Source organism: Saccostrea cucullata, unplaced genomic scaffold (genome assembly GCF_032062105.1).
Source record: "Saccostrea cucullata isolate Sc308-1 unplaced genomic scaffold, CSIRO_AGI_Scuc_v1 ctg3176, whole genome shotgun sequence".
In the NCBI taxonomy this organism is placed as follows: domain Eukaryota; kingdom Metazoa; phylum Mollusca; class Bivalvia; order Ostreida; family Ostreidae; genus Saccostrea; species Saccostrea cuccullata.
This window is the reverse complement of record NW_026924278.1, coordinates 202254-226113: the sequence shown is the minus strand read 5'-3', so window position 1 is coordinate 226113 and position 23860 is coordinate 202254. Positions and strand designations below refer to the sequence as shown.

At 34.8% G+C, this 23860-nt stretch overlaps 2 protein-coding genes across 3 annotated transcripts; one reads left to right on the top strand and one right to left on the bottom strand.

Moving 5' to 3' along the window:
* Positions 1-14547: 14547 nt before the first annotated feature.
* On the bottom strand, positions 14548-21576 carry LOC134266109 (ficolin-2-like). 2 transcript variants are annotated; one of them, XM_062748344.1, is made up of 4 exons: positions 21499-21576; positions 20599-20695; positions 19771-19938; positions 14548-14893 (listed from the first exon to the last, which is right to left on the bottom strand). In XM_062748344.1, exons 1-4 carry the CDS (start codon positions 21523-21525, stop codon positions 14634-14636), a joined length of 552 nt encoding a protein of 183 aa, XP_062604328.1. In that variant the 5' UTR covers positions 21526-21576; the 3' UTR covers positions 14548-14633. The 2 variants fall into 2 exon arrangements, with proteins under 2 accessions (XP_062604328.1, XP_062604325.1); XM_062748341.1 differs by lacking the exon at positions 21499-21576 and adding an exon at positions 21361-21410.
* A 224-nt stretch (positions 21577-21800) lies between these two features.
* Positions 21801-23585, top strand: LOC134266107 (putative nuclease HARBI1). Its single transcript, XM_062748340.1, has 3 exons — positions 21801-21969; positions 22236-22728; positions 23285-23585. The coding sequence occupies exons 1-3, from the start codon at positions 21801-21803 to the stop codon at positions 23583-23585; spliced, it is 963 nt and encodes a 320-aa protein (XP_062604324.1).
* The last annotated feature ends 275 nt before the right edge of the window (positions 23586-23860 follow it).

Sequence of the window (23860 nt, the reverse complement as noted above, 5' to 3'; positions counted from 1 at the left end):
CCACGTAGAGATGTCTATACATACCTGCCACAAATCAAATAAAAAGGAGATAAAAGCTTACATGGCTGGTTGTATTATTTTTTTATAATTGCATTTCCCACATAAGACATATGGACTCCGTCAGCACTGTAAAGACCCCCCTCCGAAAACTCTTTATCAAGGTGATTAATGACTTTGCCGTTTACTGGTTGCACAACAGTATTAAATTCTGCTATATATTCTTACCAAAAATGCGTAGGTTTGAGTAGATGTAATTTATTTAAAACACACTTATGAAAAGTTTCCTTATCAGATCTTGTAAAACAATTATCTTTTAAAGATTTAGTACTAAAAATACATAACCATCCAGCAAGACACGCCATTTTGTTTCGGACGAAGTCAAGTAGGTGCTTTAAAATCTAGTCTAGGGCCTAATCACTCCCCACTCAAGTACAGTATATAGAAAAATCAGCACGCCCTAAATTTTAGCATATCTGGTCATTACAGGAAGTTTATACGTTGTTTTTCATCTCATTAAAAAATTCCGCTCCAGTTTCGCGTCAAAATATGCGAATCGGTAGTGGAGATTCAGGAATTATTTTGCGTCAGCCATGATTTGACTTGAACCTCATCAAGTGAAATACTGTTACGACACCTGATGCGGCCGTCCTACGTGCAGCTCTATTAACTCTTTTTCGCTTCCGTTCAACGGGTGTTGCTAAAACGCGGAACGGAAAACGGAACGGAAAGCGGAACGGAACGGAAAACGGAAAATTTTTAAGTCAAACAAATAACCTAAATTCGATATAAATTAGATATAAAAACAGTATTCTTGATATAAAAGTAATTTATAATAAAAATCTATTGTAAACTATGATATATTCATGAATCATGCACACACCCTCAGAACTGACATACTAACTAGACTCAATTCCTGCGTATCCATCTGAACGTTTCATACAATTGCTTTTTATTTATAAAAAAAGCTCATTCATGAAAGAGATGTCATGAAATAGGCAAGAAAAAGGAAAGGAAAAAAAGACCGCTTACGTATACATGATTCACTAAAGACAAAAATAACTAGTTTTGGCATTCGGATTATGCAAGCAGTGGCGAATCAAGAAATCACGAAGGGGTGGGGGGGGGGGGGGGGGCGGGGTGTGGGCCCACAGCCACACAATAATATTAATTTATTAAATCTTATATTTTGGACACAAAAGGAGAGGGACGACCTTTTGCATCTTCCCAGTCAATCCCAGATCTTTCTAATGAGCAGAAAACAAACTCAGTTTTTTTACAGGGTCATCCATACTAGTAACCAACACCACCTACACACACCCATGTACCACATACAAACTTTAACTTCATTGACTATAAAGATGCTACATTAAATTTACCATAGAAAAGTTTTCTAACTTTATCTGTCCAGAATTTTAATAAATAGGAAGCGATCCTATTCTGTATTAATTTCAACAACCAGTGTTCCACAAGAGGTGTTCATCCGAGCTTGTCGGAAAGGTTTGAGCTAATCGCAATCTTAAGACTTTTTTTTTTACATTTTATTTATCTTGCAACTAGATATGAAACCCCTCCCCCATTTAATACCCCACGCAACAAGATATAATGTTTTGACCCGTCAGTCAGTCAGCCCACCAGTCCTGTTTTTTTTTGTTTTTTTTGTTTGTTTGTTTTCTTTATCAGCGCAACTCCTCATGAACCGCTGCACACAATTTCGTCAAACGTTCCAGATATTCAGGAAAAAAATGTGTATATGTGCATATTACCACCGAATTTCGATTCCTTTATTTTTCTCTGGGAATTTCAGCACCTCGACTTTTGAGGGAGCGTGGGGTATGTGAGCTTGCTCACTTTTTCTTTCATTGTTAGTGTAATTAATTATAATGTAGTAAGTTAGTGAAAACATATTAATGTAAGAGTTGAAACTTGTATTCCTCTCTAGAATCAAACAATTGACTTCTTGTTTTCGTTTTTCAAATTCTTTTCAGGTAAGTTTATCCCCCCTACATTTTCAAATTCGATTCTACATTACGCCATGTCAGCAATTTTTGTGAATGAGAGACTGAACATGACTAAATCAACTTGTGTTTAATAATGGGTGATTGAACATTTCTAAGATATATCGTCTATGATAAAATTTGTGTATTTTTAATGATTTAATCTAAAATATTTTTTCCGTTTTCCGTTCCGTTCCGCTTTCCGATCCGTTTTCCGTTCCGCGTTTTAGCAACATCCCCGTTCAACGAAGCATTTATCACGACCGGATCCCCCTATCCACTTTCGACTCAAGAGAATATCAGACCAAATCATTTTGCAACTTCCTAATCTGTTTGTCATTAAACTTATGTCGTTCTCTTTTCTGGTACACAAAACCTCGCTCTTAATTTATGTTATATCATTCCCCCTAGGTGGGTTATTTAATTTGCAAAAGAAGGACATTAATATTTTGCTAATGTTTGCTCGATACAGTCAATAAGCTTTGCCAATTCAAGTTACCTGTACGCCTAAATTTTCCAAACCTCCAGGCGCGGATCCAGAAAATTTTTTCCAAGGGGGGGGGGGGTCCACTTTGCTTTAGTATATACATTTTGTAACCTTGGAAAATCCAGGGGCGTCCTGAACCCCCCTCCCGACCCCCCTCTATATCCGCGCATCAACGTAAGTTAGTATATACTGTGTACAGGGAAATTTTTGCCCCTTTCGCACTAGTAGGAAGTGGGCGAATTTAAAACGGGGCGAACTCGAATAATACAGTATAATTTCTTATACAAAACTATGACTGGGCGAATTTAAAACGGGGCAAAATTGTTTGCAAGTGTGAAAGGGCGAAAATAACAAGGGGCGAAAATAACCCTGTATACAGTAGTCAGATTTGTAGCTGCCCATCTACATGTCCAGTAAACAATTGAAGACCCCACAATCCATACAAGGCGCTCTAAAGAATCAATAAATAATATCGTAAATAAAACTCATCAACAACGCTCAAATCATATTTATTCTAATATACTTTAGGAATGCGCATGGCTTCCAGCCCCATAATACTTGGACTTTGTCATGCGATACCCTTTTTAAAGCAAGACACGTTGCACCTCCAATTCTAAAAGAAAGTGATTTGTAATCGGAATTTAGGTGATTAATTGTAATACTATGCATGAATAATAAACCCTCAACAAGTGGTCTCACTGCAAGAATTTCTTTCAAATTATAAACTGGGCAAATATGTTTCTTTAATGAATAGATGGCAATAAAATACAGATCCCTTTTTCCTGTTTGATCGGTTTTAGAGAATCTTACAGAGATAGAGACGCAAGAGATGCTTTTTGACGTACAAAATTTTATATCCTTATTAGTTAACAGAACATGGAGGTAATGCTTCGAGGTATGCACTAATTTCCCTACCCTAAATAGACCGTAAAAGGCCAAGGTAAAAACTGATCTAATTATAAATAAACAGGAATGTTTCATATTTCGAATTATTCATCAGGTGTGTTATTTGGCGAATAACACACCGGATGTAGAGCGCCCTACGACTTCTTAACTATGAATATTTACATTTGCAAATGTTTTCCTTTATATAACACGACTGAAAGCAATTTAATTTATTATTTTATATAATATCATGAATTTTAGGGAAATGGAGAGGGGGAAAATTCTTACAATAAATACGCTTTCTTGGTGAAATTGTTTTCTCGGAAAATTATCACCTTAAATGATCAACGGTTATTGTAAATGTCAATTCATATAAAGAAAAAAAACTGAAAGGTTTAGAATAATAGATTAAATTAAAGAAAAAGTAACTTAGAGTTAGATATGATTTTTTTTAAAGATAGTAACAATTTTAAGGTTAAGAAAATGTACAATTCTATACGCTGTATCGAAATCATTACGTTGAAATTTGATAACGCCATGTTGACGTTATGACGTCGTCAGGGTCATTTTCTTAAGAAAACATTGCATTTTTAGTGAGTCGTGTATGGAAAAAAAATTTGAAATATTTAAAAAAAATAAATTGATTTAGAAAGAATTTCCAAGTCTTATATAGATTTTAATACCAGATTTTTGGACTAGGCGGATTTTGATGCATAACGCACCTTCTTTTTTCTCAATGACGTCAATTCTGTAGGGGCAATCCGGGTAATTCCGGAAAATCTTGGCCATGCGTAGATGTAAAGTGTCTCTAATAAGAAAAACATTGATTTGACTAAGATGATATGTGATGTCTTTGGAAACAGCTTTTGACAACAGAGTGCGATCGATCTCATCTTCGAATTCTCTCCCTTTGTTTTTCATAAGACGGATTTCACACAGCTGGTGAAATGGGGTAAATCCGGACGACATGGGGTAATTCCGGACAAAGGTTGGGGTAATTCCGGACGATAAGATAATATACATATATATATAACAATATAGTATAAAATAGATTTTAAAAAGTGCGCGATCGGCCGAAAAGGTCAGGGAGTAACACCCCCCCCCCCCCCGGGCGGGAGGTATTACGACTATAATAAAGACCATGATCATTTATTTCCATAAGGCGTTCACTCCCTTTGTATAAGCCACCACCTTATACTGATCCTTAGTAAATCCATTTGTTTTCTATGTGTATTTTTTCTAAAATATTTGTGTTTAAAAACAGAGATTCAACATTAATGTGAATATAAACCATGGTTATTGATTTAAACAATAAAATGCTTTCTTTGTTTGTTATTACTGGAATGAACGGAAGAAGCTGTTGCAGAAAAAATACGTAACGCGGGTTATGTAATTTTTTTCTGCAATAGCTGCGGCCGTTCATTCCAGTAATAAAAACAAAGAAAGCCATTTTATTGTTTATATTTATTTCTGTTTAAATTATCATTTTAAGTAGGATTAAAAATATCAATTATTGTGTTAATGATGCAATCGTCTTTGTACGTTTCATTGATGGAACGGCCACTGATCAAGAAATCTGTACAGGTGATATGCCTAATGTAGTTCATGCAGTGATGAACGCAATGGGTTTTCTTAAGAAATAAAGAAGAAAATATTCAGTGGATGTAAATATATTTTGATATTTACATGTTGTACAGATATAACATGATTGATATTTTCTAAATAAACAACAAAACATACAGTTATTAAAATCTTTTTTTTTCTCTAGTGCCAAACATAACAAAATTTTGATATCAACTGTTAAAGGCGTGACTCATTTTTTAGTTTTAAACTTAAATCACGCTAATTAATAACATTAATAACAAAACTCATTTAATTCAACAAAATAACAACAGTCATTTTATTTTGGTTTTTTACTCGTTTTAGCTTTTTATTTTCTTTTTCTTGTTTCTTCAACGCGACCAACCTCTTCTCTTCGACTATTTCTGCACTATTCAGGAGCCTGTGCCCAGTTTTCCTTGGTGTAACTAAAGAATTGGATGCGTTTTGTACAGAGCTGATGATCTTTGGTGGAAGAAACAATGTGTTTATTTCTTCACTCCATGCGTTATCTACAGAAGCTGTTTCCAATGCGTTGGGGATAGTTGCTACTCCACTACTGTCAGGTGAAAATATCTCGCACTGACCTGAACTGATAAGATCTAGAAGTAAGGATGGATCCTCAATCGTTGGAGGTTGAGAATTCGCATCGCTGACAGAACAGCTTTCAAGAGGGGTTCGTGGTGCAATTGCAAGATTGGTTGGTTCAGGCGAATTGATATCGTTTCCTGTTGGTGTGAGCTGCACATCTGTCGGACGCGATGGAGACATCATTTTACTTGGGACTGCTAATGGATCAAAAGGGAAAATTCCACACGACTGAAAACCTGCAGTAATATTGGAAACAGTGAGGGCAGCGTCCCATGCTTCCCGGAATATTCCAGGAAATGTCCATTTATTGACAGCATTCAGTGAGTTTTGCGCGAGGTAATCTGAGCATACTGTATTATACGCCGTGTTTAAGGGCCCAAATACTGCTCTATCCAGAGGTTGAAGCACGTGGGTTGTGTGTGGAGGTAGGCTTAGAATATGAATATTTTCCTGTATGGCCATTTCCAAAATTGCGAGCGTCTCATGCGATGAGTGCCCATCCAGTATCAACAGCTGGGGTCTGGCAGAGCCGCAATGCTTAAGGAATATATCTCTAAACCAAATTTCACCTAACGCGTCTGTCATCCATCCTTTGTCCTGGAAACTCCACATGCTGCCTATGGGACTCTGCTCTGTGTTGAATCCATGCAAAGACTTCGAGGTCTTTCCTTTTACAATAAACATGGGTGGCATGGATATTCCGAGTGCGTTCACGCAGGCCATGATAGTGACATTGGTCCGATTAGATGTAGTACGACCAACAACATTCCTGGCACCTTTGAGTGCTAGTACCTTTACAGGATCATGTTCGAACTGTTTGCCTGTCTCATCACAATTCCAGATTACTGCAGGGCTGTTTACAATGTCCAAATTATGTAGCAAACATTGCAGGTCATCGAAAGCCTTTCCAATAATTTCTGGGTTTGACATCCTACGCGTATTCAAAGTATATCATTTGAATACGTGTACATGTGTATCATATAAAGTAATTGAATGTAATTGAAAAAGTAATTGAAATTATATGGTATTTATTCAGTGTAATTAATTTAATTACAATTACATGTAATTGAAAAAATGTTCAATTACAAATCACTTGCAATTACTTCAAAAAATGTAATTAATTTCAGCCAATTACAATTACTTTTTTCAATTACCCCATCCCTGCAATGTACATGTCACTGTGCTTTCAAACTTTGTTATTTGAATTTTAAACAAACAAATTAGTTTTGGAATTAAAGTGAATCCCTGTGTAAATACATGTATTCAAATTTAAAAAAAGGGAATTTAAAGGTTTGAAAATAAAAATGATGCATTTTTTGTTCCATCTGTTATAAAAAGCCCATGAAATTGGATCAAAAAGTAGATAAATATAGTAGCATTGTGACTCAATACCACCAAATTACAAACATAAATAATTTGTATGCTAAGATCTTCCTCAAATTTGCAAAGCAAATTTTCATTTTGTAAAAACTTAGTTAGTTTTAAGAAATGAATATTTACAATATATGAATCTTACTTAACAGCTATGATTTTAAAAATTATCAAAGATATTTTGTTAGGAAATTATCAAATTTTTATAATTATACATGATTACATATACCTATCTATTTTTTCAGAAGAGTGCTCTTTCAACACTGCATGGCAATATAAACATTATATGCCTCAAGTAAGTTTTAACTCTTCATATTTCAAATTTAAAGGAGATCAAGTTGTTTTGCTTTATTGCAACGTTAACTTTTGCTTTGAAATGCAGAACTTTATGTTGAATGATTGAATGACTCATCTTGAGAAAGAGGTCGAGAAATGTGTTTAATGTGCTGCAATTTTTGAAACTGTTTAATAAATCAATTAAGGCTATTTGTAATGATTTGAAACCACTTGTAGATTCAAAATGCATTTATATTATAATCATTTTTCATAAATGATAGTCTATGTGCTATTTCTGTTATAACAGATTTCTTTCTGATAAAATCATAGATATTAAACTCTGAAGAATATTGGTCCTGCTCCTTTGAAATGTATAATCTCCTCATTACAGATTTTGAAGAATCCTCAATTCAAATCCAGACTGCTGCAACCCTATATGTAACTGTTGGACTCGTATGGGATAACAATAATCAAAAGTCATGATATCCATGCATGGATTTTATCTCATCTTGATTAAATGCAGAGAAATCATATACAGTATATTTTGTGATAGAAACTGAAAGAGAGAGGGCTTTACATTGTCCTTTTGAATTTGCTGGGACATTTTTATGAACTTTAAAATACCACTCATGTACATATTTTTGTTGAAAGATAAAGTACACTTATTTACACCAAAATACTGATTAGGCCATTCCAAGTTTTTTTTCTATGTATAGCGTCCGCGTGCGCCTTGGTTTTTGACACCCCATGTCAGAAAAAAACAAACGGAATTGGGAGTTCGAAAACTGATTATTCAGGTCAAAATTTTTTATTTCCGACAATATCTCTGAATATTTGTGTAATACATGTATTTCATTATTGGAATAGTTTTAGTATTTAATACCTTGATTTTGCTGAAGAAAATAACTTTCTTTATGAAAAATAGATAAATGAAATAATATCTTTTGAATTACATCATTTTTATTACTATGAAATATGTGTTTTATTTTCTTTTACCTGTGTGTTTTTAGCAAATAAGTAGCTAGGTTTTTGAAAGATGGGTAGACACAAAACAGAGAAAAAACTTGGAATGGCCTTAGCTTCAATTAAATATTAAGGATTTACATTTGCCATGAATATTTAATTTTACCAGTTTGACCAAGATGTTTGCAGACTGACATATTTCTTGAACACATTATACATGTTATATTACAACTATTTGAAATACAATGTAAATACCTATCGTACTTACTTTATTATATGCAATGTCTTTGCATATATTTGCATGTATAGAAAAATCAAATGCATGTTGTTTTTTTCAAAGTTGTTACAATAAGAGCTATTTAAAAGGAAAGAAAAAAAAATTGACATGATATTAAAACTTGTATTTTTATTTCTGCTTGTAAAAATAATGTAACAATCATAATAAATTTGTACATGTATGTAAAATTGTTTTCAATTGAGAATACTTGACTCTCTTTAACACTTGATCCTTCAGTTGGGATGTCATGTGCTATATATGAATGTGATTTACCCACATTTTAAAATTGAGCCCTAGATCTAGCTGCCAGGTCTGTTGAAGAAATTTCAAGGTGATGAAGGAAGAGGGCGTAGATCAACTGAAAAGTAATGTTTTGACAAACAAAAACAATGTTCATATCAATAATTGGGGGGGAGGGGCACGACAACTGTATAGTATACACCTATTTACTGGCTATGAGGACAATAGCAAGTTTATCGTTCCCCAAGACAGCAAACTATTTCCCGAGGCGCAGCCGAGGGAAATAGATTGCTGTCGAGGGGGACGATAAACTTGCTATTGTCCGAATAGTCAGAAAATAGGTGTTTTATTATACCGATGCTGACTTAACTTTTGTTAACTTTTGGGAGTCCAGGGTACACACAATTATGATATTCCATATTATACCGGTTCTGACTTAACTTTTGTTACGTCATAATATATACGCGTCACAATCCATGTAAAATCAGAAGTTTTTCAGAGATGAAAAGCGAGGGAAATCGAATGCTGCCGTTGAATAGTTTGAGGACTATTCACCATGGGCAAATAGCAAAAAAACTATTTCACGGTAGAGACTGTTTAGAAAAAATAGCATGTTTATTCGTCTTATTTTTATATAGAAAAAATAAACAGAGGTATAATAAATAAGCTTATTGTATTGTGTGATGTGTATATATTGTATCCATTGGATTTAATTATTGAGGGGTACACGATAACACCACAATCCACATATGGTTTCTTTCAGGTCTGCTTCATAAATTGCTAAACATTATACAGTGATCCATTGATGAGTGAATCAAAGAATATAATTTCACTAAATGTGTATTTTTTTTTTCATATACACAGTTTTTTAGGGGAGGGGGAGAGTAGGGGATTGTTGTACAATGATCATACAATACAGAAATTTAGGAATTCCTTGTTTACTGCTGAAAGCAAATTTTTCACATATTGTCGGACTGATTGATAAAGATACTGTGTTATTTTTCCTTGTTTTTTTTTTCTTCAATGATAAGGATGGTTTGACTATATTCAAGATGAATATGCTTAAGAAAGAGTAGGATACCTGCTTAAATTTTTTCATGAGGAATATAAGCCAGATATTTTGTCTACAGTACTTCTGTTACCTTTCTCTATATTGAATTATATATTTCCGCAGCTATACAGTCACTGAGATTTCATATACAGTGTATGTATAAGTAATGAAAATAAACATAAGATGTATAAATTCTATTTTTATACCCCATCCGAAGGAGAGAGGGAATACTGTTTTACTTGTGTGTGTCAGTCCGTCTGTCTGTCCAAAACAAATTTTTTGTTGCAGTTTTCTCAGCAACTATGTTATACTCATCACAGATGCTTGAAAGTTTAGCACATTCTTTGCTGAGGCATGCCATTTGGTGGGATTTTTCTATGAATCGGATGTCAACTTCCTATTGATCCGTGCATCTGCCTGTAACTGTAACTTCAGTTTATTAATATAATATTATATATTCACATCAGAGCAGGGGTTTGATTCGTGAGCATTGGCTCACAGACTTCTTCTTAGATGTGCATGAAAAAGAAAAAGGGAAGTCGTATTGTATTGTTACAAAAATATACACAAGTGATGGATGAAATATCATATCAACAAAATGAAGTCCTAAACAAAGGAAAGGTCTTCAATACCTGTACATGTATTTGGATTCTTGTATCATCTCTGGTAAACTAACATTTTTTTATGTTTTAATAAATGTTAATGATGAAATTTAGCATTAGATTATCAAGTATCGAATCAGAGACTTTGCATCACTAGTCAGAAGCTTTAACTGTTGAAGTACTTTCAATGTCAATACACAGTCTAAATCTTGTATAGCTTTAAAAGTCCCAAACATTGTAAAAAGCATTGTAAACCTTATTTTAATAATTTTAACAGTTCAGCAGAATTTTACACACACAGTGCACATGACACAGACAATTTTTTTATATGATTAAAATTATTTTTTTAAAATTACTGTTTAAATAAATTTGTATAATTATTTACTTTGAAGTCGCAATTTTAATATTGATATACACATGCAACATATTTTTTAAATCATTGTATAATATTACACATAGTTAATATTTTTATTGTTTTTAATTTAATTAATTAAAACCTATTTAAAGCTGTCTCAATAAAATAGCTCAAAACATTATATTAAAATAAATATTATTTTTTAAGTATATTGGTCTATTTACAGATGTTTTATGGGCTTTTATTCATTCAGTATTTCTCAATATTCTCAGTTGGATCCGCCCGCGTTAGTGCCTAGTGGTATACATGTACAGTAGATATAAAAGTAATTAATTTTAAAAAAAAACATCCAAGTAAAAGATAAAATGTAAATGAGTGTTTTTATGCTTAAACCTTTTTTTTCGATTTCCACAAATATTTTATGCTTAAATTGTAAGAAGAGGATAGATAGTAACGTAACATAAACACTCCATCTCCGCACGTTTTACATGATGCATGTTGTAATATTGCAGTTCATTTAACAGGTCGAGGAAACTTTTTTCTGTGACGTCGGAATAAATTTACATGTTAAGTGAAGAACCAACGTGACTGACTAATCGACCAATCAGCTCAATGAGTTGCATTATGGGTTACTACAAAAATACTACATGTGTGTTTCGAAAAGCCAGTTTTTTTAAATCGCTCTCGGAAAGACGTGATGCATTTTTCCAAGCATTTTACACGCTTAATATAATATGTACATTATTATCTACTAATCCCATGCTCACATTTACATACAAATGATTAACAATGATGAAAATCTGGGTTTTCCTCACTCAATTGTACAAGTCCGTTTGTTTACAGCTTTCCTCGTGGTTTACTTTCAGTGAAAAGTCAATTTCACGTGGCTATTCATCGGTACAAAAAAAAAAACAACTCTGAGGTGTGCTCACGTATTGACAATGTTTACAACGTATACAACTTCAAAACATACAGCATGCTACTCAATACACGTTCTGTGATCAATGCACACGAGAATTAATATAGAGGTAATAGATTAAAAAAAACGTGCAACTTAAATCGTTTTTTCTTAATGCATGAACTTTAAATTTCTAGTGACAAATAACTTAGCAACAACTAATTCAGTCAGTTACATGGCAAATTTACGATTATCAAGTACTGGAGTCCTTTTTTTTTAACTAATGTGGAGACTTTGTGAGCGGTATTTGAAAGTACTATTTAACAAGGAAAACTGACTTTGTTTGCTAATGTGAGCATGGGAATTCTTAATTAAAACCTATTCTTCGTATTTTTCTCAAACACGTTTCAAAAAATTGTAAATTGACTTTCCAGCAGTTATTTGAATTCACATCCTAAATTTCCCTAAACCCACGTGTTTGTAATAAAAATAAACATGTAGAAGACCATCATGCTTTTCGGCTCATTCAGTGGATTGGACCATTGTTCACTGTGAGCATCATTGTGCGCAATGACAACAATATCCATATAAGGTAGTTTCCTCGACCTGTTTAAGGTAAATAAACACCAATTATTAAAGAAAATGTTCTTTTTTAGAATAAAATATGTTGCTTACAATACGTATACATTCAGTTTCAAATGACAATGACTGTGAAGCGATCGCTAGACGAAAATTGATGCGGTGCATCTGCATCAGCTGCCATTGTTTACGTTACCTACGATGTCGCGTGATGCCCCCAATCCAAGATGGCGTCCAATAACCTTGAAAGGGTCTATTTAGGAAGCTAGTCCGACTTGATCCATTTCAGAAGTGCGAGGCAGATATGGCACCGAGTTTTAGCTGTTTAAAATACAATAAAAAAATATTAAATAGTTTTTTCTCGTCAATGATGAAACCAATTAAGATGAACTGTTAGGATCTAGGAAAACATCGGTCACATTGCATGTTTTACTTCAACTTCGATATGGTTAACTTGTACACGATTTCTACTTTCACTTTCGAATTTTCTCCATGTCATACGTAGGGCGGCACTGAGTACAGTATAGGCTTAAGTGTTCAAACAAATTTAACCAACAATTACTAGACCTAAAAAAAGTAATGCTGATTACAAATATCCATCATAGCAGAGGTCTGGCACATCGGCGCAGTATATGACACAGTAGCCTGCAAGCTAGAACTGTTCAGTAATGTATGCGTAATGTTGCTGTACAGAAAGTTCAAACATGTAAGGGCCTCAGAAATTATGAAACTCTTAAAAACGTAATGTTACAAAGACAACAAAAAACACTTACTTTTAACAGAGACTTGATTCGTTTTTCCTCTGTGTTTCACAACTTCTGTTACAGCTGATGACGTCAAACATGACGTTTCCGTCCGATAAAAAACAAAACCGATCCTGAGAAAAGCTACGGACCATTTTTAGCCGGAAAAAATCTAAATCCCAATTTGACATTTTGAAAGATAGACATTGAGCTTATAAATTCAGTCTAGATAAATTAATTACTTTTTCAGAATGTATGGAGAAAAAAATTGGACGAGGTGAATTAAGAGGGTGCAAACAGTTGGAACACCCCCCTCCCACACCCACACGTGTACACACCCTTACACACACACAAAGGCACTTGTATCGGAAATAAATTGTATCGGAAATACTTTTTTAACCTAAGGTATCATACTAACACAACTGTTACATGTGTATCTTTATGTACTGGGGTTAAAAATTTATATCCGACACAAGTGCCTACCCCCCCCCCTACCCCGGCGGTTTTGAGTATCCACATATGGACATCTTAATAATTAATCAAATGTCACTAAAATGATTAACAACTATTGTTTAAAGTTAGGTCTAAAATTTGAATAATAACATTAATCTCATGTTATTCTTATTGACATGAAATTAACATTAAAGAATTAAAGTTAAATTCACATTAACAAGAAATTAACATTAACTAATTAACGTTAATCTAATGTTAATATTTCGGTTCTAGTTTTTTAAGCTCACATAAAATTTTAATGTTAATTTAATGTTAAAAATTAACATGAAATTAATGTTAAGTTAAATTAACGTTAAAAATTAACATGAAATTCATGTTAAGTTAAATTAACGTTACAAATTAACGTTAATTTAATGTTAATCATTTTAACGTTAACTTAACACGAAAGTAACATTAAACTAACATCAATGTAACGTTAATTCAATGTTAATTGAGATTAACACTAAATTAACATTAGGCACAATTGGCTGTGTATGCTACTTATTCCCAGTTATCGGACCTTTCACATTTTCTTTGTTATTTATATACTTTATAATATTATAAGATTAATAATAACACGAAAATTAATAATAAAAAAGCAAAAAAAATTATTATGTGGAAAGATTAATGTGATTTTCCTGTTTTTAGGAAGTAAGGTTATAACAATATTTTCAAAACATAATGGGACTTTTCATTAAATTCATAACACATAATAATATTATATCTATAAATCTGTTACTATATAAATATTGCATGTAGTTGAGTGTAACATTGAAAATTTTCACCCCAAGAAAACCAATGTCAACCGAGGCGCAGCCGAGGTTGACAATGCTTTTCGAGGGGTGAAAATTTCAATGTTACACTCAACTACATGCAATATTTATTATATTATACTGAATGTTTTATACAAATACATATAACAGTGAACCGTGCGCGCATAAATTCTGCGCAGTCGCTATTTTTTGGAATACCACCCGTCGTTAAGCAATGTTGACTGTTGCTACGCTGGAGGGCGTGGCTTCATTATTCAGCGGGTAGTAGTGCTTTTTAACAAATGTTTCTCGACCAATCAGATTCAACTAAATAAATTTACATGAAAGTATAATATTTTGTAATACAACATCCATACAGCTATTATGTCAAGGAAAAAGTCATTATCATTTACTGTAAAAGTATTTAACTTTTTATAACATGTGTGAACAAGTATGAATAAAAGAATAATATAAAAAGTCAGTGAGGTTTTATCATCATAAGAGTCTCCTTTATCTCTCTACCATCAGTCACTGTAGGATACCATGGGTTGGTCCAGGACCCCGGGGACCAGGGTCCGTTAAGGAAGGCGAGGTGACATGAGTTAAACCACCAGCCTCCTCTACGGTTATAGAGAGCGGCACAGGTAGATCCAGATCTGTCGTGATCCCTGTCTGGGGTGGAGAACGACATCCCAGACAGATCACCGTCCGAATCCCCCGTGTCTAACATACTGTCTCCTGTGTAATTAGAAAAAAAAAATTACAAGGACACCTATTTCATAAAAGATCATTATCATTTACATTAAATTAAAAGCTAAAGGAAAACATCTGTGGTGTTCAACATTAAAAACTTTTTGAATTCTTGTATTACTTACAATTATAATAAACAACACCTTTTTAATTTAACATTTTTAGCTCACCTGAGCCGAAGGCTCAAGTGAGCTTTTCTGATCACATTTTGTCCGTCGTCCGTCCGTCTGTCTGTCTGTCTGTCTGTCTGTCTGTCTGTCCGTCTGTAAACTTTTCACATTTTCGACTTCTTCTCAAGAACCACTGGGCCAATTTTAACCAAACTTGGTACAAAGCATCCTTGGGTGAAGGGGAATTTAAATTGTTAAAACGAAGGGACATATCCCCTCGCAAGGGGAGATAATCAAGAAAAGACAAAAATAGGGTTGGGTCATTAAAAAATCTTCTTCTCAAGAACCAAAGGGCCAGTAAAGCTGAAACTTATGTGGAAGCATCCTGGGGTAGTGTAGATTCTAAATTGTTAAAATCATGACCCCCGGGGGAAGGGCGGGGCCACAATGGGGAATCAAAGTTTTACATAGAAATATATAGGAAAAATCTTTGAAAATCTTCTTCTCAAGAACCACTGGGTCAGAAAAGCTGAAACTTATGTGGAAGCATCCTGGTATAATGTAGACTCTAAATTGTTTAGATAATGACCCCCGGGGGAAGGGCGGGGCCACAATGGGGAATCAAAGTTTTATATAGAAATATATAGGAAAAATCTTTGAAAATCTTCTTCTCAAGAACCACTGGGCCAGAAAAGCTGGAACTTATGTGGAAGCATCCTGGTATAATGTAGACTCTAAATTGTTCACATCATGACCCCCGGGGGAAGGGCGGGGCCACAATGGGGTATCAAAGTTTTACATAGAAATATATAGGAAAAATCTTTGAAAATCTTCTTCTCAGGAACCACTGGGCCAAAAAAGCTGAAACATATGTGCCCATGGAAGGATCATGGGGTAGTGTAGATTTCAAAATGTCTAAATTATGATCAGTGGGGTAGGGTGGGGATGCATTATGTATAACAAGGAGGAAATCTGGTAAAGAACAGAATGGTCAAAGCTTCTCAGGTGAGCGATGTGGCCCATGGGCCTCTTGTTAGGATGTGGAAGTGACGGGGGATAAGGAGGACAGTAGGTCCCTCCACATTACGATCCACAGACCAGCCAGTTCTCAACACACCCAGCCCGTCCCCCTCCTTAATGCCAGGTTCATCTTCGATGATCACATCCGATGTATGGCAGCCAAGCAACGACTCACGAAAGGGCGGATAAAAGCTAGACAACTCAAAATGCACATGATTGAGAAGTTGATCGACATTCCGGGAGATTCTAGTAGTCGACAGAGACCGGTACCAGGTGAGAGTCACCTTATTTTCATATACTAGGTCACCTAATTTACTCACGCGCGCTGGGGTTTCTTTGTTGATAGTTGTCATTTATGTGTATGCATTAACACATTGAATTTTTTTTCCAAGAAGTGCTGAATAAAAAAAATGCGTGTGATAAGTATTTTTGGTCATGCAGGGTTCAGCATTAGGTCTTTGGGACAAATGCAGCGTAGTTTGAAAATGTATTGTCTTATTTCATATATAATTTAAAGAGGTGAATTAGGTTAAGGATTTCAGTTGCACTTTTATTGTGCCGGTTAATTTTTTGCTACTTCTCTTAAGAACTTAAGAAAATACCTGTGAAAAGAATTTCTTTTTTTAGAATAAAAAAAAATACAAGGATTTTCATTTTATGATATCTTTCAAAAAGTCTTGATAATGTATGTTGATTTTTTTGTCTATAAGAACATCTAATAGTACTATGATTTTTAATTAAGAATATCTTCGAAAAATGATCAGAAGTTAATCATGCATAGAATTCAGAGTTGAAAGCCAGGTAGACCATAATTTAAACATTTCATGACTTAAAGGTATACTTATGTGCCACACACATTGTTTTTAGGAAGTAGATATTCTAAGATAAAAAGATTCCCAAACTGAGAGACTGTCTAAATAACATCTTTTTCTTTCATGGCAAAAAGATATCGATCCATCCATTGCTTTTGTTTCTTGGATAACCTTTTCATCCAATAAGATTTTAAAGCAATTATAAAATTATCTGTATTGACCATTTAAGATACCCAGAAATGCTATCTAGCTTAATAACAATGAATAGCTCAATCCTATCAGACTTCCATTTATAAATTCAGGACTCATTCATATTGTATCAAGACTTTTGTAAGTCTTCTTACAATGCAGCTATATATAGTCTTTTCCATGAGAAATGATTCAAGCTTAGGCATAATGAGTCTTAACAACAGTTATATGACCAAATGGGGGTTACTATTCTTTGTTTTTTGTAGTTAATGGTAGTTTCAAATTCTAAAGCTTAAGGAAAACTTCCTTAAAATTTTTTTTTATCATTTCATTCTGATATATTGATTTTGAGTCCTAAAAGTTTTGAACACGATTAAGTTGATTGTGTCAAGAGTAGCAATTAAAAGAAATATTTTAACCACCAAGGACAAGAAAAGTATTGAGATAATTTATATTTTTATATATTAACTGATTATTAAATGATTGCAAACTGACAAACTGCGAATAAAAAATGATGCAAATAATAATGTGGTTAATACAGCACTAAAAGCCCTGATCAGAAGGACCATGCATGCATGGATGATGCATCCAGGTATATACACACAGATTTATGACTGTCCTATAATTGTAATTATTGAAGCAGATTCATTCCCAAGTAATTATAAGCTCTCTGTCACGGTGACCAAACTTGCATTTTGATGAACTAGCTGTTAATTTAAGTTTTAGAGTTGATCATTCTCAAGTAACTGAAATACCTATTGGGCCTGAACTTGCCTTGATTATACTCGGGATAGACAGTACCAGATATGCTTTGGAAGCTGGATCTGACCTATGTTTACAAGCCAGTTATGAACAATTAAATTTTTTTTGAAGCAGTACCAGTGAACCTTGTTACTTGATGAATCTCTCAGGGGAGGGGTTTTCTGACCCAGATGTAATTTACATTGATGCCTTTTTTAGCTCACCTGAGCTGAAGGCTCAAGTGAGCTTTTCTGATCAAAATTTGTCTGTCGTCTGTCGTCGTTGTCGTCATTGTAAACTTTTCACATTTTCATCTTCTTCTGAAGAACCACTGGGCCAGTTTCAACCAAACTTGCCACAAAGCATCCTTGGGTGAAGGGGATTCACGTTTGTTCAAATGAAGGGCCATCAGCCCTCTTCCAAGGGGAGATAATTATGAATTAATGAAAAATTAATGGTATCTTTTAAAAATCTTTTTCTCCAAAACCATTGGGCCAGGAAAGATGAAACTCATGTGGAAGCATCCTCAGGTAGTGTAGATTCAAGTTTGTTCAAATCATGACCCCTGGGGGTAGGGCGGGGCCACAATGACTGGTCAAAGTTTTACATAGGAATATATAGGAAAAATTTTTAAATATCCTCTTCTCCAGAACCATTCGGCCAGGATAGATGAAACTCATTTAAAATCTTTAAAAATCTTTTTCTCGAGAACTTTCTCAAGAACCTATATGCAGTATTGATATGGAGGCATTCTCAAGTAGTATTAAAATTCAAACCCCCTCCCACCCCCCCCAACCCCTCAGTAAACTTTTTAATTCGGATCTGATTTGTGCTTTTTCCTAGCTCAGGTGAGAGATGTGGCCCCTGGGCCTCTTGTTTATTGTTTCTTTGTTTTTTGACTGTATACGAACATGATGATGAATTCAAACAGAAATTAAAGATTGATTGTATGTTGTTTAGCGTCCCTGTCGAGAATTTTTCATTCACATGGTGACACCACGACTTGTCGGTTGTGAGCTACAAATGTTGCTCTATAATAATACAGTGCCTCTGAGCAGTGGGGGACACGGGACCTCGGTTTGTACGGTCTCATCCGAAGGACCAGTCTGCCCATCCCACAGTGTGATTGGAACACTCGACGTAAAGATCGGTTCCTTACTTTGCGGCTCTATCCACCGCGCCATGCGGTCTACGTCAATTAATTGAATTATTATTTCACTGATGTGAAGCAATTTTCTGAACTTTGAAACTGGTAAGCCTATATAGGTACATATAAAGAAGGGAAATTCAAACAATAAATTCAAGAACAAATAAATTGATATAATATAAGAAAATATCAGTTTGATTTTTTTCTGGGGGGGATGCACCTCTTTTAGCTAACATTACAGGAAACAATAGCTTTTATTCCATTTTTTTACCACATTAATCATTGGGAATTCTTCAAATTTGTGCAACTACATATAAATGCAATTTATGTAAAGAAAAACTTTTTTATTTTTGTATTGCTTTTATTAAATCTACGATGAATGTCTTCAACACAAAAGCGGGATACATGTAGTTACAAACAGTCATTGTTATCCACTGTAATTGATAACATTTCCAATACAGGTTTTTTAGTATTCGATGATTATTCAACACCTAAATTGATTTCCTACGAATGAGTTATGTATCTGACAACATTACCTACAAGTACACGTGCAGTGTTTACTGTATTAAGTGATATTGTTCAATACTTTTAACAATTTATTACTGATTGACTCATATAGTATGGACTGTCGATTTTCAAATTACAAGAAAAAATTGACTTTCGAAATATCGATATTCATGCATTACACCCGCAATAATTACCTAACAATAGGGCTGATTCTTAGAGAAAGAGTTGTCTATGTGTAACAAGTTATAAAACTCTCTTTCTCTCTCTCTCTCTCTCTCTCTCTCTCTCTCTCTCTCTCTCTCTCCTTTTTGATTGTCATTCATACATTTTTTTACCTACCCAGTGTCCCGGTGGCTGGTCCTCCAAGAAAAAGTCTGTAGTTGTTGGTTTCATCAGCAACAGAGAACTGGTTGTATAATTCATAGAGTTTTGTCCCATTAGTCAGTGTGATGCAGACGTAGAGGGAGGAGTTCCTTCCCTTTGTAAGCTGATTTATTACGTCATTTCCTTTAATATGTTGTCGTGTTATATATAATAATTAATGTTTATTTTAGGATTGCTGTCATATATATCTAACCCGAACCCTGAATTACGTCATTTCCGTAAATGTTTTATATTGTTGTATATAAGCATTTATAAAGCTAAATATTATCAGAATTGTTGTCATAGAAAGCAACACACAATTGTAAAGGTATGACATTTGTTTAAACAATGAACAAATATGTATTGAAATTAAAGTACAAAAATCATTTTAGTGTACTTGTATACAACATTAATTGTTATAAATTTCATTTATAAATTAATATAAATAAAAACTAATTCAAACTGTTAATAATCAGAATTCCCATCCTTTAAAACGACATAAGATATGATACAATTGTGGAATATGTACAACGAAAACAAATTAATGGTTCCCCAAGGGAGGAAAATATTTTCTGCATCTGAAACCCTAACCCTAACACTTAGGGAGCCATAAATTTGTCCTCTGTAGTCATTCCATAACTGTAAATAATTTACCTATCCAGTAGGAGTCTGTAGCGTTACCAACATAACTGTAAATAATTTACCTATCCAGTAGGAGTCTGTAGCGTTACCAACATAACTGTAAATAATTTACCTATCCAGTAGGAGTCTGTAGCGTTACCAACATAACTGTCAATAGTTTACCTATCCAGTAGGAGTCTGTAGCGTTACCTAATCCGTCCTTATACTCCGCCCAGGTTCTGCTGAATCTCACGGAACCACTCACCCGTTTCTGGATAGCCTAAGGATTTATGAATTATGTCGGATTCATTAAAGAAAATAGTGAATTTTTTTTTATTTTTGCTATGTTTTACTGTGAACAATGTTTCAAATGAGTTGTTCATTAAAACAATCATTCAAAACCGATATTTTTATTTAGTTTTAATATACACAATTTTTAAGTAATGATTTTTTTAAACAAAAAAGTTTCATACATGTACAAAAATCTCCTTATTTTAAAATAAATATTTGTAAGAAATAATATTGACTTTTTATTATCTTCATGTAAATTAGACAAGAAAAGAATTATTCAATATTCATTCAGCGACATTTTTCGCTGTTTTCAATAAAGAGATTTAATATCAGTTTTAAAAGCTGATTCATAAATTTTATAAGAAATATAAGCTTAAATTGATAGTTGGGCATTAGATAGAAAGAGAGAAAAGGGGATTGGAGAGAAAATGAGAAATAGGGGGTGGAGAGAGAGGCAGAGAGAGGGGAGGGAGAGAGAGAGAGAAGGATAAAAAAGAGAAAGCGAGACATTGAGAGAGAGAAAGGGGACGGAGGGAGGGAGAGAGAGAAAGAGAAAGAGGGAGAGAGCGATCTTACTGTCCATCCTCAACGTAGAAGAAATAGAAGCTAAAATTGATCGTTGAGCAAGAGAGAGAGCGAGAGAGAGAGAGATACTGCCCACCCTCCACCTTCTGTCACCATGTCATAGAGAAAGGGGCAGAAAAAATGATAAAGAGAGAGATAGTAATACAGAGATGAGAAAGAGAGAGAGTAGAGAGAGAGGGGAGGGAGAGAGAGATAAAGAGATCTTACTGTCCATCCTCCACCTTCTGTCATCATGTCACAGTAGACGCTGACCTTGCTTTCAATACCAAATGGATATATCTCATAAACACCTGGGTTCATATGCATAAAAATTCTTATTCTGCTAAGTATATTCTTAAGTGCTGATTTACCTTAAGCAGAGTGACGTTTTTTACTTAGTACGTCACTTAACGTTGTAAGTGGATTGCATAACGTTTCTCATTCTTACTTATATGTCTTAGAATATGCTTAAAGTTAAACAACCCCTCACCTTGTCTTAAGTTTTTAAGCATTTTGCTTACCACAACAAAATGGCTGCAAGACAGCAAAGGCAACGCCGTGTTTTTAAGCCTAGATTAGATCCCTTTACGGAATACAATGCTGTAGGACTTATCACACGCTACCGTTTTGATAGACAAGGAATTGAACATATCGGGACGCTGATTGACGATTTCGTTTCGCCAGCAACAAGTCGAAATGGTAGCATACCAACCAATTTACAAGTCATGATAGCTCTTCGCTATTTCGCAACAGGAAAAATGCAATTATGCAGGCACGTAGCATCGTTTTTGAAAGCGGGGGGGGGGGCCAACCTGAGAAAATTTTTTTTTAACTTACCTAAGAAAAGTTGACAAGCAAAAAAAAAAAAAAAAAAAAAAAAAAAACGAAAATTGGGGGGGGGGGGGGGTAGTTCCTTTCACCCCCCCTGGCCCCCCCTGATACTACGTGCCTGTTATGTAACGCAGATGACTTCGGAATTCACCAATCCACTGTGTCTAGGATTGTCCAGAGAGTCTCTACGGCCTTAACTCGACCGCACATCATTCAAAGATATATAAAATTTCCCACTGACGCTCAGACAATTCAGCGGCACCAGACAGACTTTCACGCAATTGCCAACTTTCCGGGAGTTCTCGGCGCCATCGACGGGACCCATGTTAGGATATTACGTCCTACAGTCAATGAAGAAGAATTTGTTAATAGAAAAAACTTCCACAGTGTAAATGTGCAACTTGTCGTGGACGCACATAGTCATATACTGGACATAGTCGCCAAGTGGCCTGGGTCAACACATGACGCGAGAATTTTACGAGAAAGTGGCATTAGCCAATTATTTCAAACACCCGGAATAATTCCTGTTAAATGTCACTTACTCGGTGATAGTGGCTATCCGTGCAAGAACTGGATCCTGACTCCCTTCCTTAACCCTGCAACCCGACAGGAAAGAAGATACAATGGGTAAATATGTCTTATTTAATATTCATGTAATACTGCAAACTTTTTTCTCACGGTTTTCTATCTCGACATATTTCAAGTTGATTTACAGTCAATTACCGCCATTCGATGAAAAAAGGAATGAATACATTTCATAGGCGTCGGAACCGGGGGGGGGCTAGGGGGGGCTTTGCCCCCCCCCCCCCCCCACTTTTTTTCCAAATATATACTTAGTATAGACATTGAACACATCTTCGTAGGTTTAGCCCCCCCCCCCCACTTTCCATAGACACGTCGCAGTATAGGTTAAAATAGGGGAGGTGGTTGTGAAGATCGACACCCCCCCCCCCCCCCCCCCCCCCCCCCACGAAATAGGATTTTCGTATTTGGACATTTTCTTTTTTTTTTTGCTTGTCAGTTTTTTTTTTTTTTGAAGGTTAATTTTATTTTTTTTTACACTTAGCCCCCCCACCTTCAATTTGCTTCCGACGCCAATGCATTTTCAAGTTAAAACTTACCCTCCCCCTAATTATTTCTTGCATCTTCATTAATCAATTATTTATTTATTTTTCATTCATAGATCACATAAGGTGACGAGGTGCATTGTGGAGAGAACCATAGGACAATGGAAAAGACGTTTTCACGTACTACATTCTGAGATAAGGTTGTGTCCAGAGAGAGCTTGCAAGATTATCATGGCCTGCGCAGTACTTCATAATTTAGCAAAATTGTTCAACACGCCAATCATTGATGAGGATGGAGAAAGCGACGATGATTCTGATGAGGGCAGTGAGGAAGATGATGCTGACAACAACAACTGTGTCCCTGACAATCTGGATGGTAGAGCATACAGAAATCACATTACAATGAATCATTTCTAGAGTCAACATTTATTTATTTATTAGATTACCATTATCGAATATAATTTATGTTCATTACAAACATTAATGTCTGAAAATAAATAAAAGATTTATAATTCTTTTTTATTAAAGTCTTTCAATTGTTGCTTCAGAAGGGTATTTCTCAGACGGAGGTTCTCAATTTCGAGTTGAAGTTTCTCTCTAGCTAGGTTACATGTAACTGTAGTTTCTCTTGGAGAATTTGGCGGCATCGGGAAGGCCGAGATACCCAGTGACACGTCTTGGATAATGGGCTG

Excerpts from the sequence above, each read along its gene's own strand:
- LOC134266107 (XM_062748340.1), top strand. The coding sequence starts at position 21,801 with ATGGCTGCAAGACAGCAAAGGCAACGCCGTGTTTTTAAGCCTAGATTA. Across the intron at positions 21,970-22,235 it reads GCCAGCAACAAGTCGAAATG|ATGACTTCGGAATTCACCAA; the intron begins GTAGCATACCAA and ends TATGTAACGCAG. Across the intron at positions 22,729-23,284 it reads CAGGAAAGAAGATACAATGG|ATCACATAAGGTGACGAGGT; the intron begins GTAAATATGTCT and ends TTTCATTCATAG.
- LOC134266109 (XM_062748344.1), bottom strand. The coding sequence starts at position 21,525 with ATGATGACAGAAGGTGGAGGATGGACA. Across the intron at positions 20,696-21,498 it reads CAGAAGGTGGAGGATGGACA|GCTATCCAGAAACGGGTGAG; the intron begins GTAAGATCTCTT and ends ATAAATCCTTAG. Across the intron at positions 19,939-20,598 it reads TACAGACTCCTACTGGATAG|GAAATGACGTAATAAATCAG; the intron begins GTAAACTATTGA and ends AACATATTAAAG.